Here is a 17349-nt window from a genome sequence, read left to right on the forward strand (position 1 = left end):
GTAAATTTTTTAGAAAAATTTTATATTGCTACAAATGAATTTTCTGGGCAATATTATCATACTATTTCTAACTGTTTAGTTTATATTGCAGAACTTGCAAATTTGTTTGATCTTGGAAAGTTATAGTTTTATTTTAAAAAATATGTTTTCCTTATTCCCCCTATTTATGGTATTGCTGCATTGTTAAATCCAACTATGAAATTAGGAGGTCCTCAATTTTGGTATGAAACTGTTTATAATGGTTTAGCACTTGAAGATGAGGAGTTGTCTAAACTTCCGGACGCAATAGTCTCAATTAAAATAAATGTTCAAACTATTTATAATGCTTATCAAGTTGCATTAGATCATGCTAGACCAAATGTTCCAACTCCTTCTTCTTGTAGTTCTCAATCATCTAAAAGAACTGCGGAAGTAAGAGCACTTAGTGCTTGGGTAGGGTTCAGGGGTTCTCAAGGTTCTAGTACTAGTGATTTTTCACTACTAAATGAGCTTGAAGTTTATTTGTCACATGGAATTGAGGAAGTGAATCCCGACGGCTCCTTTAATATTTTGGAATGGTGGAAGGACAAAGAAAAATACTTTCCGATTCTTTCAAGGATGACCCGAGACATTTTAACTATTCAAGCTTCAACAGTGACATCAGAGAGCACTTTCAGTCAAGCAAGACTTCAACTCGGTGATTATAGAGCGTCTATGAGGGAGAGCTTGGAAAAATCAGTATTTTTCAGAGATTGGATCCGTTCGGAAAGAAGAAATTTTGGACTTGCTGAATCACAACTAGAGGTAGACGAAGCTTACGAAGAAATGCTAGCTGAACTTGCGGAGGATGATGCTTCGCCTGGAAGCGGTGATGACCAAGCTTCATTTCCGCCACCACCAATGGAAATTCCTTCGGACCTTGAAGGATTTATGAAATTTGTAAGAGATACCATGTAAATTAATATGTAACTTGTATTTTGGCACATCTTGATTAGTTTCTTTTTCTTCTCAATGGTGGTATTAGTACCTTGTTGTGCTCATTCCATAGGAGGTTGGAAGCGGTGATGACCAAGCTTCTTTTTCGCCACCACCAACGAAAATTCCTCCGGACCTTGAAGGATTTATGAAATTTGTAAGAGATACCATGTAAATTAATATGTAACTTGTATTTTGGCACATCTTGATTAGTTTCTTTTTCTTCTCAATGGTGGTATTAGCACCTTGTTGTGCTCATTCCATAGGTGGGAGGAAGACTAAGAAAGATATTGCCATAATTTTTTAATGCTATAATAAAAATATAACGCATTGCTTTGAATATCTCTTTACAATATTTTTGTCTTTTTATATATCTTAAGCTATACATATAGTATAATATAGTGTATATATAGTATAGTATAGTATAGTATATATATTATAACGCATTGCTTTGAATATCTCTTTACAATATTTTTGTCTTTAAATTTGAATTAAAAAATTTAGGTGACAATTCTATAATATAATTTACTAGGAATTGCCTTAGATATTTTTATTACCATTTTTTTCTCTAACTTGTATAAAAATAATTTAAAAAATAAAAAGTATCTGTTGGGTCTGCTTAGGACCGTTTGGGCCCGCTTAGGACCGGGACCGACTCACTTAATACGGGACCGTTAGTTCGTGGTTCCGGTCCCGAACCGATTCTAACAAGAAGCTCGCAAAGCCCGGGACTATTTAGGACCGGCCCACTTAGAACTGGTCCACTTAGAACCAGGCCCGCGAAGCCCACTTAGGACCGGGCCCGGCCCACATGACAAAGGTAAAGGCGGTGATTTAATGCTTCCATGATCAAGTAGATATCAGCTGAAGCAATTTGTCTTCTAGTAAAATACAAACTCCTATGTCTCATGAAAGTCGTCTTATATAATTGTCCACTATGGTTTTGAAAAGTTTCCTGGTACTAGTCTAAGTTCTACTTAATTCTTTGGCAAGATAATTAAGACTAGCTGATGCGTTTGTTTCCAGTCATACGTGGAGGGGATCTTGGACAATATTGGTTCAAGTGCCAAGAATTAGATGCCTACGTACTGTGTATTATTTCTACACGAATATGAACTAATATCAAAAGTCTCAAGGAATAGATTGCAGGGGCAATTTTTATTCTATTCGAACTCCAAATTCAGTGCTATGTTAGTACTTCAAGTCAATAGCCTTCAAAAGTTTAAGTAGGGAGCATTTGTAGGCATATAAATTTTATTAAAATTAAATTTATAAAATAATTTGAATTATATTTTAAAATTCAAGATATATTAGTCCAAATAAATATTATGGGCTAATATAATTGAATTACTTATATAAGTCAAATATATATAAATTAAATAAATAAGTCTTAATCCATTGGGGTAGCCCATTTAATTGGGCTAAAGTGATGAGCCCACTTCATTAACCCCAAAATGTCATCTTCCTAGAGGCCTAGTTTGGTACCACATGTCATATGACGTGGCACGCCAAGTCAAGCGAAAGAGCCAATCGGATCATGCCATGTGTCAAAATGACAAGGCATGCCAAGTCACATTAAAAGGCCAATGAAATCGCGCCACATGTGCAAGTGACATATTCTGGCCAATCAAATGCGGTCATGTCACACTTTAATTTGATTGGTCGGAAAGAGTTTGTTCTTATCATAACTCTTCCCTTCCCCCCCCCTCCCCAACACAACTATAAATAGGGGTTTTCATAACCCAGAAAAGACACCAAAAGTTATAACAAGAAGCAAGAAAGAGCTCGTGGATCAAACACTGCAAATTCCTCCACAAGTTCGAGTTCAAGCTCAAGAACGAAGAACAAATCAAGTTCAAGCTCAAGAACGAAGAACAAATCAAGATTCAAGGAGTACGAGTTCAAATCAAAGGTCGTGCTAGTTGAATTCAAGATCATCATTCGTGGCAACAACTATATATTCAAGATCAAGCTCAAAGGCCTTTGGATTTATTTACTATTGGAAAGAAGAATTAGAGGATTCATAGAGATTGTACACTCAAATTATTTGAAATCAAATACTACGATTGTTGCAATATTTTTCGGTCTCGATTTTATTTTCCCGACGCAAATTTATTGTCTACATAGTATAAAAGAAACTAAGAAAATACTAAAAAATATAAATCACACGAGTGGAAAGATATAAACCAATCTGGGACTCAAGAATAAAGTCTATAGAAAATTAAATATTCAAAAAGATAAATTTAAATCATCCGAAAGGAAACATATTCAATACATTGCAGTTTGCTACTCATAATCGCTAGAATACCTTATGTCTTGCTAGTGAATATGCGGTAAATAATTCAATTTTAATAGGATTAGCATAATAGGTTTGAAAATTAGGATTTTGATTTTAATTACTTGTTGGCTTGTAACCATTTTCATAATTTCACGGCCCAAGAAAAAAATTAATGCTTTATTATTTTTAAACTTAATATATAAAAATTATTTTTACGTGTAAATTTATTCGGTACAGTTCAGTATTTTTTCAATTTATTTTTCATAAAATAAAAAACATACCCTAGTTATAGGTACAATTATAAATGTATATTAAAACCTACGATTTTATTAAAAAAACCTGAAAAATAGTTCGGTACGGTACATTTCGTTCGGTTTAGTCGATTTTTAAATATCCATTGACACCCCTAGTTATAAGACAAGTTTGTTTGCTAGCATATTTTTTTTTATATTACAAAAAATAAAAAATAGTAATGAATTTTTTTTTTGATTAAAGATTTTGAGTTTATACTTCTTGTTTTAATAAATAATATACTACAATCACATCTCTCTATAACAACATCCCTATATAGCAGCCATTCACTATAAAAGTCAAGTTTTCCTCAGAATCGATTTTTTAAGTTTTATTTTACCTCTCTATAACAGTTTTTTACCATAACAACAACATCCATATTTAGAGTAAAACGTTCTTTGTAAATTTATCCCTCTGTAACAGCCATATAGAATCTTTAAGATTATTAATAATAATTCTAGAAATATGCACATAATCTTTTCCATTAAACAAAGTTTCTATCTTGCAAAAAATATAAGATCTGAAGTCTGAAAATGTGCATTTGATATCTTTTCCATTGGTCAAATTCCAAAAAATATTTAGATAGAAAATTTAACTATTAAGCTCTTATACTGTATTCAAGGAAAAGTTATTGGATACTTTTTTGCTGAAAATTTGGACACGAATCTTTGCCAATTCAAGCGTTATATCGTTGTTAAATAGAATAAAATCTATGATCAAGCTACAATTACAAAGTTCTTCCATCAATCTTGAAAGAATTTATTTGTCTAGGTAACTTTAAATTGTCTGGCTCAGAGTTTAAATCTTTATACGTTTAACTATGAATTTACTAATAATGTATTAGTTTTTTTTAATATTTAACTAGTGAAATATGCATATCTTTTAAAATTTTAAATTTGAATATTTTTTTAATCTTTTATATGTAATATTAAAAAGGAAAAAATATTTAATTTTTGGATATGTTTTATCTATAATAGTCAAAAAATATTTAATCGTTAAATACTAATATATGTGTATAACAAGGTTATTATAGAGGGGTGAATTTGAATTAATCTAATTGACGAACACCAACAAATCAGAATGGTTAAAGAAAAAGAGGGTACGTTCGGTTAAAATAATTTCTAGAAATTTGGATAACCACACATAACAGTGTGATCTCTCACAATAATCCAACACAATTTCCCATGAGTCCCCCGTATATTAAGGCATGGTTATCCTCATCTCATATTTATTATAGCTCTAGTGATTTGGACAAGCACACTTATTTACTCTCACCTTTAATGTTTTAAATTAATTATAAATTAATATATAATATATCAATTATATATAAATTAGTATTAATAAATATTTTTTTATATTAAGAACGGAATAAGGAATATCTTTTATTCTCTTTACCTTCTCTCTTTTCGATCACCTCTCTCTCTATCTAACACACACATTCTCTATTCTTTCTCCAACTCTATTTTTTTTTCTTCGATTTTCTCTGTTTTTCTCTATTTTCTCATCTACTTTATCCTTTTTTTTTTTAGAGAATTTATCAATATATTTCAATTATTTTACTATAGAGTTTTAACTTAGCAATTTCCTTTCATGTTGCACAATTGGTGTTCGAATTGAAATTGTCAATCATTAAATTTTGAAGGTGTTTGATTCTCCATCATTGAAAACCATTAAAAAGCTTTGAATTCGAATTTGGGTTTTCAAAAATATTATTTGTTTGGATTGAGTGTTGTTACAAATAACTGAGAATATTCTTTGGAGTTTATATCTCAATTTTGAGTGGTGTTTGGTGAACATTAGAGTTGATTTTGCCTGAATTTCAGATTGAAACTCGAAGAAGAAGACACATGACATTCAATATATATACAAAATTGTATTAAAGTTGTATGTAAATTGTATTTAAGTTGTATTCTGTTGTAGTTATATTTTAAAAAAAAATTGAATGTTATATGAAAGTTAAAAAATTGTTGTATAATGTATGAATTGTATGAAATTTGTATTTAAGTTAAAAATACTATCTTTTTACATAAGCTTGTTGGTATGTATTAAAATTGTATTAAGAGAGGAAGTTTTGATTGGAATTTCAGAGAGGAAAAAGAACACACCACATCAAAATATTACAAATCATATACAAAAGACATATTGTATAAAATTTGTATGAAAATTTATTTAAATTTTTTGATGTTGTAGTTGTATTTAACTAGGTAAAAATGATGTATGAACGTTGTAAATAAGTTATAAAAAAATTGTATATTATATAATTAGTTCTATTATTATTTTTTGTTTATATGTTGTTGTAGATGAATCAAATTTATACGGAATTTTATTTTTAATTTGTATATTGTTGTACTATACAATTTATCATCGTCGAGTTTCTATTGCTGCTGCCGCTGGTGCTACATCCACGAAGGTGGAGGCATTGAAAATTTTACTTAAATTTCGAGTTTCATGGAGGTGTGCGTCCAGTGGCGAAGCCACATGGTCACAAGGGTGGTCAGCTGACCATCCTTTGTCAAAAAATTATATTGTGTATATAGGTAAAATATTACATTTTAGAGGCATATAACACATATTGAACACTCTTTGTCGGGAATGTTTTTTTACTTCTTTCAAAATTGAATAATCTTGGGAAAAATTCTAATTTCGCCACTGTGTGCGTCCATGATTCAATATTTAACTATCCACGCTTTTGGGTAGGGAGAGACGACAAAGAATAGAGAAAGAGGAGAGGAGAGGAAAAAAAAAAGAGTGTAATTGAATCTCCTAATTTAAGATACTAATAATGAATTGTATATGGAGAGAGGATGTAGAGAATAGGGAAATAGGAGAAGAGAAAAAATGAGAACAATGTAACTGAATTCCCCAATTTAAGACACTAATAATGAATTGTATATAAATTGCAAGAAAATATAGTTATATTGGGTAATATATAAATCTAGAACAATTATAATAAATAAATTTTAAATATTGTATGAGAACAAAAATATTCCAAATTTTATTGATAAGACATTTACAACTGTAGCTTAAGATTATTATAAATTTTTTTAAATTGACACACTGACCCATCGTGCAAACTGTAATCCACTTTGTAATCAATAATGCAACAAAAATAAAATAAAATACAGCAACCATTTAAGCACTATCTGAAAGATTCCACAGACCAAGAACAGATCTAAGTTTTACTATATAGTATTCCTTTGATATTTGAAGCAACGGCTACCTCTCACCAATAACTTTTACAACACAACCTTAAATTTCAACAAAATCCTCATATCATTTTGTACTTTGAATCTCAAACTCTAAAACAATGTCGGATGTCAAGAACTTTCATTTTTTCATGTTTCCTTGGTTAGCTTTTGGTCACATGATACCATACGTAGAACTAGCTAAACTCTTAGCTGAAAAAGGTCACAAAATCTCCTTTTTTTCCACTCCAAAAAACATCCAACGACTCCCTAAATTGCCTCCAAATTTCAAACCCCATATAGAATTTATTACTCTTCAATTACCCCATGTTGAAAATCTCCCTGAAAATGCAGAAGCTACAAGTGATTTACCTTATAATAAAGTTAGGTACCTCAAAATTGCCTTTGACAGACTCCAAGAATCCATGCCCAAATTAATAGAATCCATTTACCCTGATTTTGTAATTCAAGATTTTGCTTCTTATTGGTTAGTTCCAATTACTGAAAAATTACAAATCCCCACTATTTATTTCAGCATATTTCCTGCAACTTGTTTAAGTCTGGGGGGAATTCCTTCTAGTATTATAAATGGAGATAATGATCGTGTTAAGCCTGAAGATTTTACAGTGAAACCTAAATGGGTAACTTTTGAAACCAATGTAAGGCCAAGTTTTTATCAGATTCAACGTATGTTCAATGACTTGGTCATAGATGGAGGTAATGTTTTAGAATTTATAGATCTTTGTTTTTTGTTTACATCCAATGTTTTCGTACCTGCATTAGGATCCGACTAAATTTTGGTTCGTGCCGGAAAATCTCACGTAGGGGTAAAGTCCTCATTAACAAAGATGACTTCATACTTAAGACTTGAACCCGAGATTTCTGATTAAGTATAAATGAGTACTTACCACTCCATTATAACTCTAGTTATTAGAATTTATAGACTTGCATATGTACGTATATGCATTATTAGCAATATTTGTATGTTATTTGTTATAGTAAAAGGTTTGACTCAAATTTAAAGTGGTATACTGAGGTTATACCAAGGTTTAACGTTAAATGGATCTAAGACGCCTCATAAAGTATATATCTATTTTTATGTCTAGATAGTTTGGCATAATTTTTATTTTAATGATGGACTAAATTAAAAAAAAATGTAACTATGTATTATTTAAACTTATGGTGACAAGTGTATATGCGTTTAACATGTGTTAAAGTATGTGGGTAGAAGTAGTTTTGTTCATGTCTTTGTTTATTTCTTGTGTTATTCTTGTATGCTATGTTGATTGTGAGACTCCTTGTACATGTTATTAGCCATGCTTGGGGCCTTGATGAGATATAAGAGCGAGTTGTCTCTTGAAATGTTGTTTGGCTACTAAGCTCTAGTCATATTTATCCTTAGTATATTATGCTTACTCATTTTCTCCACGGTATTATGTTATATTCCTTGCCATGTTGTTTGATGGGTGTTTCCATATGGATTGGTATTGAGGTTTGGATCGGGTTGCATGCTGCAACGGTGTTAAGATTTGGATTGGGTTGCACACCACAACCGTATTAAGATTGGACCGGATTGCATGCCACAGCGATATAGAGGTTGGATCGGGTTCTGCTGCGACGGATGTGATGCATTGAGCTTATTTCTTGTTCCTATATTATTGTTATAGGAAAAGGTTGACTCAGATTTAAAGCGGTATACTGAGTTAATACCACAGTTTAACGTTAAATGGATCTAAAGCGCCTCATAAAGTATATATATGTTTTTATGTGTAGATAGTTTGGCGTAATTTTTAGTTTAGTAGTGGACTAAATTAGAAAAAAAATGTAACTATGTGTTATAACGTTATTTGAAAGAAGAAAATTTTTGTTGATAATTTAACATGATAGATTCTGAAAGAAGATAATTTTTATTTTAAAATTTTGTTCCGACAGGAAATGTTTCCGATATTTATCGCCTCGCAGTGACCGTGAAAGGCGTTGATGTAGTGGCAATAAGGAGTTGTTACGAGTTCGAAGGCGAGTGGTTACAAGTCATAGAAAACATTTACGAGAAACCAATTATTCCAATTGGTTTGCTTCCCACAACTAGCTATGATGATGGAGAAGAAGATAACAATGAAACATGGCTAGAGATGAAAGCATGGCTAGATATGCAACAAAAAGGTACTCTCACATAGACTGTACTCCTTCCATCTCATTTTATGTAGAAGAATTAACTTAAATAGCCGATCATACAATCGCTTAAAATAAAAATAGCTATATATATATATGTGTGTGTATAACGATATATAGTCAATGCATAATCTATGTATACTGGCTAGGAATAGTAAACACTGAATCCAACCCGCTATTTATGTAAAGATCCCTTTTATGTATGTACTTTGATTGAGCATGAAATTTAAGAAAGAAAAACTTTTTAAATTTTTTGGTTCAAAACAAACTATAGATATTTGTATGATTATAAATCATCTCATTAAAGATAAAATAAAAAGTTTAAAGTTATATTGTTTCTAAAGACAAAAAGATTTTATTCTTTTTTTTTTTTTACAGAAAAAGGGGATTTTTACACAAATAGCCGGCCATATTCATTATTTATTTTTTCTAGCCATATATGTAAATTAAACATTTATTATACACAATTATACATTCATAATACATAAATTATGCATATGTACCTTCACCGGCTATTTTAGTTTAACCTGTTAGGTGGGTGGCTATTTGGGTTAATTCTTCAAAAATAATACATCACATAATTAGGATAGGGGGAAGTGAATTATCTAGCATCGAGAGGCAAAACTGATGAACAGCTTTATCCATTAAAAGACTTGATATTTCTATTTTATTTAGAACTTGAATTTGAATTGAAAAAATAAATTTAAGTTTTAACTTTAATTTGGACATGTTTGTTTATGACATAAGAAGGCTATTCTAAATACCATTCTTTCAGTTTTATAAATTCAGGTCTTCTCTAATCAATGGCTATAATTTGCAGTATGTATACGACTCGTATCCTTGTCTATATTTTACATGTTTGTTTATGAAATAAGAAGGCTATTCTAAATTATACCATTCTTTCAGTTTTATGAATTCAGGTCTTCTCTAATCAATGGCTATAATTTGCAGTATGTATACGACTTGTATACTTGTCTATATTTTCTTAAAGTATACAGATAATATCTCTTTGTTCTTATTTTTGTTACTCTATTATTCTAACAGGTTCAGTAGTTTATATTGCATTTGGGAGCGAGACAAAGCCAAGCCAAGATGAACTAACAATCATAGCATTAGGTTTAGAACTTTCAAACTTGCCTTTCTTTTGGGTGTTTAGAAAACAACGTGGATGTGCAGATTCAAAAGTGATCGAGTTACCTGAACAATTCGAAGAGAGAACAAAAGGACGTGGATTTATATGTACGAGTTGGGCACCTCAATTAAAATTACTGAATCACGAATCAATAGGTGGATTCTTGACGCATTCTGGATGGAGTTCAGTAATAGAGGCAGTACAATTTGAGAAACCGTTGATATTATTGCCTTTTTTAGGCGATCAAGGGATGATTTGTAGCCACTTGACTGAGAAGAAATTGGGATATCCAATTTTTAGAAATGAATTGGATGGATCATTTACTAAAGAATGTGTGGCTAAATCTCTGAGGCTGGTAATGGTGGAGGAAAAAGGAAAAATTTATAGCCAAAATGTTAAAGAGATGAAAGAGTCTTGTAGTAAGGATGTACAACAACGTTTTGTGGATAATTTGTTGGCTTATCTACAGAGTCACAAAAGGTTTCAAAGAAGAGAAAGCAATTAGGTGAGATTGATTCAGGTTCGAGTTTCAGAAGGAAAACTTCTTGATAGGGAGCGCTTTACTCTTTGATGTATTTGGATTAGTCGGATATTATGTCTCTTGCACCCTTTTCCCTGGCTTATGGCTATGCTGCACCTTTATATATGTTATGTAAAAGTTATAAAATAAATAGACGCTGGAGTCTTAATTAGCAGGAAAATTTAGATTCTCAATGGGAAATATGGACTGAATTGGCAATCTAATATAAAAAAGTTGTGTCCTACTATGTATTTTTGTGTGAGATAGTGTTTATAAATTGAAAAGAAAGTGGTCATTATTTTGGTGTAACTCATAAAATTATTAATGCCATAATCTACCACTAATTACTCACTAAAGATTAAATTTTATAACCACCAACCATGTTCTACAATTTTATTATTCCACTACCTTATTATTTATTTTATGGAAGAGATTCTACACCTATAAATAATGGTGTTTCTTCCTTGTATTTGGTGTGTGAAAGTATGGTAGTGTGTATGAAAAATGTAAACTTGGTGTAGTGAAAAAGAGAGTTAAAGAGAAGGAGAAAATCTAAGTCTCCAACTTATTCTCTACAAAAGAGAATATTATTTTTGTTGAAGGGTGTTCATTTTGGTGGAGCTTTGAACTTAACAACTTGTCCAGAGTTTGTTCGAGTCATACGACGTTGTCGGGTTGTTATATCCTGGAGGGGACAAGTCAAGAGTATTACTGCTGGACCGGTAAAGATACTACCGCAGTGGGCTTGAATTTCCTTAAAGAGAGCGAGATATATGCGCCTCAACCTGAAGAATATTTTTTATTTTTCTTCATATTATTTTTCAATGTAATTATTTGTAATTTCACCAACAATTTTAAGGAGATTCAAATTTTTTATGCAGTTAAAAAAATAACGGATATCAAGGTGGAAGTTCACTCTATTCATAGAGAGGTAAAAAATTTTCTACTTGTTTAGCTCAAGCGGAGAAAAGGTAAAAACTTTTTACCTTATATTTTTATGACTATGTGATTATATTATTTATGATTATGAATTTTCATAATTCTAGAAATAGTGGGGGCAAAAGAAATAAAATATTCTTGCATGAAAATTTTGAATATTCATGCATGAGTGAATATTGATTAAATCAAAAGAGTGTGATAACTGCATCTATCATAAGTCTTGGAATAATTCATATGTTGTTGTTTGCCTCTATATTGATGATTTATTAATATTTGGTTGACACGAATATTATTGGAGAAACTAAAAGCATGCTTAGTAGCCATTTTGATATGAAAGATTTGGGTGAGGCAAATTTCATTCTTGGAAAAAACATTACTAGAACATGTGATAGAATTTTCCTTGACCAGTCACATTATATTGAGAAAATTTGCAAAAATATAATTTTATTGATGGCAAGAATGTTGTAACCCCTTTTGATTCAAGTGTTCACTTATTTCCTGTACAAAGTGACAATGATGTGATAAATCAAAAGGAATATTTTAGCTTAATTGGAAGCTTGAGAATATGTGACTGATTGCACTTGGCTAGATATATTGCATACGCAGTAGGAGTACTTAGCAGGTTTACAAGCAAGCCAAATGCCATACCAAGAGTTATGAGGTATTTGCTTGGTACAAAAATCTATGGCTTATTTTATAAAAGATATCCTGTTGTACTTGAAGGCTTTTCTGATGCAGATTGGAATACTTTATCTGGTGATTCATGTTCTACTACAAGTTATATTTTTATTTTTGGGAGGTAGTGCTATTTGTTGAAAGTTAAATAAAAATTACCATAGAGGCTGAACTAATTGCTTTAGCTTCAGCTAGTGAAGAAGCGAATTGATTGAGAGATTTATTATTTTAAATTCTTTATTTTAAAAAAAACCAATTCCTTCTTTTAATTTATTGTGATAGCACCGCTGCTATTGGTAAAGTACAAAACTGTTATTACAACGGTAAGTCCAGACCTATAAGGAGAGAAATATAATTTTGTGAGATATTTGACAAGTGGTACTATTAATGTTGATTATGTGATAATTTTGCAGATCCACTAACCAAGGCCTTGGCAACAGAAAAGGGTCTGGAGTACATCGAGGGGATGAGATCGAAGCCCATAAACTCATAAGTCACTCATAAGTCATATCAACTTGTGGACTAGAGATTCTATAACCAGGTTCAATGGGAAGAATGAATCATATGATGGCTTGGTTTGAAATGCATTATTACATTTATTATTGTTCCATCCCTATGGTGTGAATGCATTTATCTTGTAATGTTTGCGAGATTGAGTTTTATTAACTCTTAATGAAAATCTGTAGCTCGTATGAGTGGGGTATTAGAGTTACAGAAGCATCCTTGACACATTTTACATATGTGAGTGTGGAAGTAAGTCGCTTCCTATGAGAATTGGGCTTATTCTCAAAAACACTCATGAAAATCGGGATAGCACAAGGACATAATGTGCTCGCTAATAAAGCTCATGTTAGTATCTTGATTATTATGTGTAAGCAGTGATACTTTATTTCCCTAAAGCAGTCATAGTTCATTTTGAGAGTTAGAGCCCCGAACCCCTATTAACTGCTTTCCCCATATCTATTTCTGTTATTGTGACATGTCGGGATGATTGGTTTTGAGTTTCGGAGTATTTTGGGACACTTAGTCCCTAAATGAGAACATAAGTCTTATAATTTAGATTGTAGTCGGAACTATGTGAAGACGGTCCCGTAATAGAATTTTCGTCGGTTTCGTTAACTCCGTTAGGTGATTTTGGACTTAGGGGCGTGTCCGGATTGTGTTTTGGAGGTCCGTAGCTTATTTAGGCTTAAATTGGCGAAAGTCGAATTTTTGAAGTTTTGGACCAGTAGTGAAAATTTTGATATAGGGGTCGGAATCCGATTCCGAAAGTTGGAGTAGGTCCTTAATATTTAATATAACTTGTGTGCAAAATTTGGGATCAATCGACGTGGTTTGCTTGGTTTCGGCATCGGTTGTCGAATTTAGAAGTTTCAAGTTCTTTGAGTTTGAATCCGAGGGTAATTTGGTATTTTGATATTGTTTTGAGTGATTCGAAGATTCGACTAAGCTTGAATGATGTTTTAGGAATGGTTGGTATATTTGGTTGAGGTCCCGAGGGCCTCAGGTGTATTTAGAATGGTTATCAGATGAAATTAGCTGTTGAAAAGACTGCTGGTGTTCAGGTATTGGTCTCTCAAGTTGGGAACGCGGACCGCGGCGGAATTACGCGTCAGCGGTGGAAGTTGTCAGGGGAGGCGGAAATTCCGCGGACAGCGGTGGAATTCCGCGGGGGCGGAAAAGTTCCGCGTTCAGCGGAATGCTTTTTGCAGCCGCAGTGGAAATTCCGCGGACCGCGGTTCGCGGGGGCGATGAGTTTTTCGTGGTCAGCGAAATTGGAATCCGAGGAGTGCACTATAAATACGAGATTCAGGGTTTTATTTTCATATTTTGACGATATTTCGAGGGATTTCCACAAAAACCAACGGGGTAAGTAATTCTAATTCAGTTTTGGCTAAAATACATGATTATATCACTGATTTCATCATTTGATTCGTACTTTGGGGTGAAAAATTGGAGAAAATAATAGAAACTTCATAAAATGGGTTTTGAGAGTTGAATGTCGATTCGAAGTCGTATTTTAAAAATTTTAGTATGGTTGGACTCGTAAGTGAATGGGTGTTCGTAATTTGTAATTTTACCCGATTTTGAGACGTGGGCCTGGGGAGACTTTTAGGGCATTTTTCCTAATTTCACGTTTTAGCTTCGAATTAATTAGTTAAATTAGTTACTTGTAGTTATATTTACATTGTGTAATTGCTTTTGGCTAGATTTGGGCCATTCGGAGCCGAATATTCGTGGGAAAGGCATTGTGATCGATTAATTGAGCTTGACTCGGGGTAAGTGGCTTGCCTAACTTTGTGTGGGGTAAATCCCCTTAAAATTTGGAACTATTGTGTTATGTGAGCGCCGTGCACATGAGATGACGAGTACGTATACGGGCTAGTTGTGGTAAAACCCGATTTTCTTACCGAGCAGCAACATGTTTTCCTGTTATTTTGAGTTATACCATTTTAATGAGTACTAATCTATTTTCATTCTTAATTGAGTTATTCCAATATGTGTAGCTATCATGTTTAGTCTAATATAACATGTCTACGTGTCTTAATTATTTATTTGGCTATGAAAACATTGGGCTATTCAAGGTTTTGACTAGCCTAATTAAAGGGTTTGAACTGGAGATAGGAAAAACCCGACTTGAGCTCATATCAACTATTTGGCTTGATACGCATTTGGGCTTGAGAAAGCCAAACTGGGCAAAATCACTCTATGACCGAGAGGTATTGAGCTCATTTACGTTTGGGACTACGAGACGGTATCTCGAGAGATCCCCTGTTGTATTTCTGTGTACTGAGCTGTTACCTTCTATGATTTTATTGTTGTTAAATCTCAGCCTTTATTTTATTGCGGTGTTACACCCTATATTATTTTATTATATATTTACCAGTAGGGCCCTGACCCGACTTCATCACTACTCGACCAAGGTTGGGCTTGGCACTTTCTGGGTACCGATTGTGGTGTACTCATGCTACTCTCTTCACATGTTTTTCGTGTGCAGATCAAGTTGCACCTCATCATCCGCACTATCAGTGAGCCAGGACAGTTTTGGAGACTTCAAGGTATATCTGTCGCGTCCGCAGACCTCGGAGTCCCCTTCTACTCTTTTCTATGTCTATTATCTTCTGTATTTTTCCTTGTTAGACTCCGATGTATAGAGACACTAGATCTTTTCTTTTGTAGCTTGTGATTCACGATGTTCCGGGTTTTGGAATTTGTTGTGTATTTTTGAATAATTGGTTAAATTTTTATTTTTATTTTTATTTTATTATTCTGCAAAAATGTTAGGCTTACCTAGTTGTAGAGACTAGGTGTCGTCACGACATCACACGGAGGGGAAATTGGGTCGTGATAAGTTGGTATCAAAGCTCTAGGTTCGTAGGTGTCGTGAGTCACAAACCGATTTATTAGAGTCTCGCAGATCGGTACAGAGACGTCCGTACTTATATTCGGGAGGCTATGAAATTTTTAGGAAAATTTCACAACTTTGATTCCTTGTCGTGCAAAAATTTGATGACTTTAGAGATTCTAAATTTCTGTATTCTATTCTCTCACAGATGGGGAGGACACGTACAAGCGGATCTGATGAACAGGCACCCGCGCCCTCTGCTAGAGCCGCAAAAGGCCGGGGCCGGGATTGAGGCCGAGGACGTCCACGTGGTGCAGCCAGAGCACCCGCACAAGCTGCTACAGAGGAGCCCCCAGTAGCTCAAGCTAGAGGGCAGACACTTGAGATACATGTTGCTGCACCAGCCCTCCGGGAGACTCTTCCCCAGTTTCTGAGCATGTTCAGCACTTTAGCTCAGGCTGGATTGATTCCACTTGCTCCTGCCACATCTCAGGCTGGGGGAGGAGCACAGACTCCCATCGCCGGTACTCCAGAGAAGCGGGTTCAGGTCGACCAGGTTCCAGAGATTATACCAATGCAGCCGATAGCTCCAGCTCAGCCCGAGGTTAGGGCAGCAGCTTCTGAGGCGGAGCAGCTTAGACTTAAGAGGTACAAGAAGTACCACCCACCTACTTTCAGCGGATTGGCTACAGATGATGCTCAGGGTTTTTTGGAGGAGTATCATCGTATTCTTCGTACTATAGGCATAGCAGAGACGAGCGGGGTTTCTTTTACCATATTCCAGCTTAGAGGAGCAGCCTATCAGTGGTGGCGTGCTTATGAGTTGAGTAGTCCGGCTGAGGCAGCTTCACTTACATGGACTCAGTTCTCGGACATATTTTTGAGAGAGTATGTCCCTCAGAGCCTCAGGGACTCATGGCACGCGGAGTTTGAGCAATTGCGCTAGGGTGCTATGACTGTGTCAGAGTATGCAGTTTGCTTCAGTGATTTGGCCTGACAAGAACCGGCCTTAGTTGCCACAGTTCGAGAGAGGGTCCGACGGTTTATTGAGGGTCTCCATCCTAACATCCGAAGTAGTATGGCCAGGGAATTGGATATGGATATTTCTTATCATCAGGTTGTGGGTATTGCCAGAAGATTCGAGGGCATGTTTGCCCGGGATAGAGAGAAGAGGGAGGCCAAGAGGTCTCGAGAGGCTGGTTATTATTCTGGAGCTCGTGCCCCAGCAGCTCTCCATGGTAGTGGTTATGTGAGCCACCCCGTTCATTCAGCTCTTCCAACCTCCAGCGGTGTTCCAGCTCCTTCTAGACCCCAGGAGCCTTATTATGCACCGCCAGTATCTAGTGTGCCCCCTGCACGGGGTGCTCCTAGCGGCCAATCCAGCAGACCTGGCCCGAGCCAGTCACAGCAGCCACGCCCTCCCAGAGCTTGTTTTGAGTGTGACGACACTCGCCACATGGTGAGGGATTGCCCAGGATTAGGAGGGGTGCACCTCCACAGACTTTTTACCCACAGCGTGCTCCACCGGGTCCTCAGGCTATGATTACAGCACCAGCTGCCACCCCACCTGCTCAACCAGCTCGAGGTAGAGGTCGGGGAGGTAGAGGTCACCCTAGAGAGGGAGGCCAGGCCAGATATTATGTAATTCCTGCTCATACAGAGGCAGTTGCTTTTGATTCTGTCATTACAGGTATTGTTCTGGTCTGTCATAGAGATGCGTCGGTATTATTTGACCCAGGCTCTACATATTCTTATGTGTCCTCTTATTTTGCTCTGTATTTGGGCGTATCTCGGTCGTTTTGAGAGTTAGAGCCCCGAACCCCTATTAACTGCTTTCCCCATATCTATTTCTATTAT

At 34.7% G+C, this 17349-nt stretch overlaps 1 protein-coding gene across 1 annotated transcript; it reads left to right on the forward strand.

Annotated features, from left to right (window-relative positions):
* Positions 1–6672: 6672 nt before the first annotated feature.
* On the forward strand, positions 6673–10670 carry LOC107820862 (UDP-glycosyltransferase 91A1-like). The gene is made up of 3 exons (XM_016647217.2): positions 6673–7425; positions 8641–8871; positions 9925–10670. Exons 1-3 carry the CDS (start codon positions 6831–6833, stop codon positions 10515–10517), a joined length of 1419 nt encoding a protein of 472 aa, XP_016502703.2. The 5' UTR covers positions 6673–6830; the 3' UTR covers positions 10518–10670.
* Positions 10671–17349: the final 6679 nt, after the last annotated feature.

The sequence above is a fragment of the Nicotiana tabacum genome, chromosome 23 (assembly GCF_000715075.1).
Source record: "Nicotiana tabacum cultivar K326 chromosome 23, ASM71507v2, whole genome shotgun sequence".
In the NCBI taxonomy this organism is placed as follows: Eukaryota; Viridiplantae; Streptophyta; class Magnoliopsida; order Solanales; family Solanaceae; genus Nicotiana; species Nicotiana tabacum.

Bases quoted from the DNA above. Each gene is read 5' to 3' on its own strand.
- LOC107820862 (XM_016647217.2), top strand. From the start codon at position 6,831: ATGTCGGATGTCAAGAACTTTCATTTTTTCATGTTTCCTTGGTTAGCT. The intron at 7,426-8,640 runs GTAATGTTTTAG...TTGTTCCGACAG, and splicing joins TGACTTGGTCATAGATGGAG to GAAATGTTTCCGATATTTAT. The intron at 8,872-9,924 runs GTACTCTCACAT...TTATTCTAACAG, and splicing joins GCTAGATATGCAACAAAAAG to GTTCAGTAGTTTATATTGCA.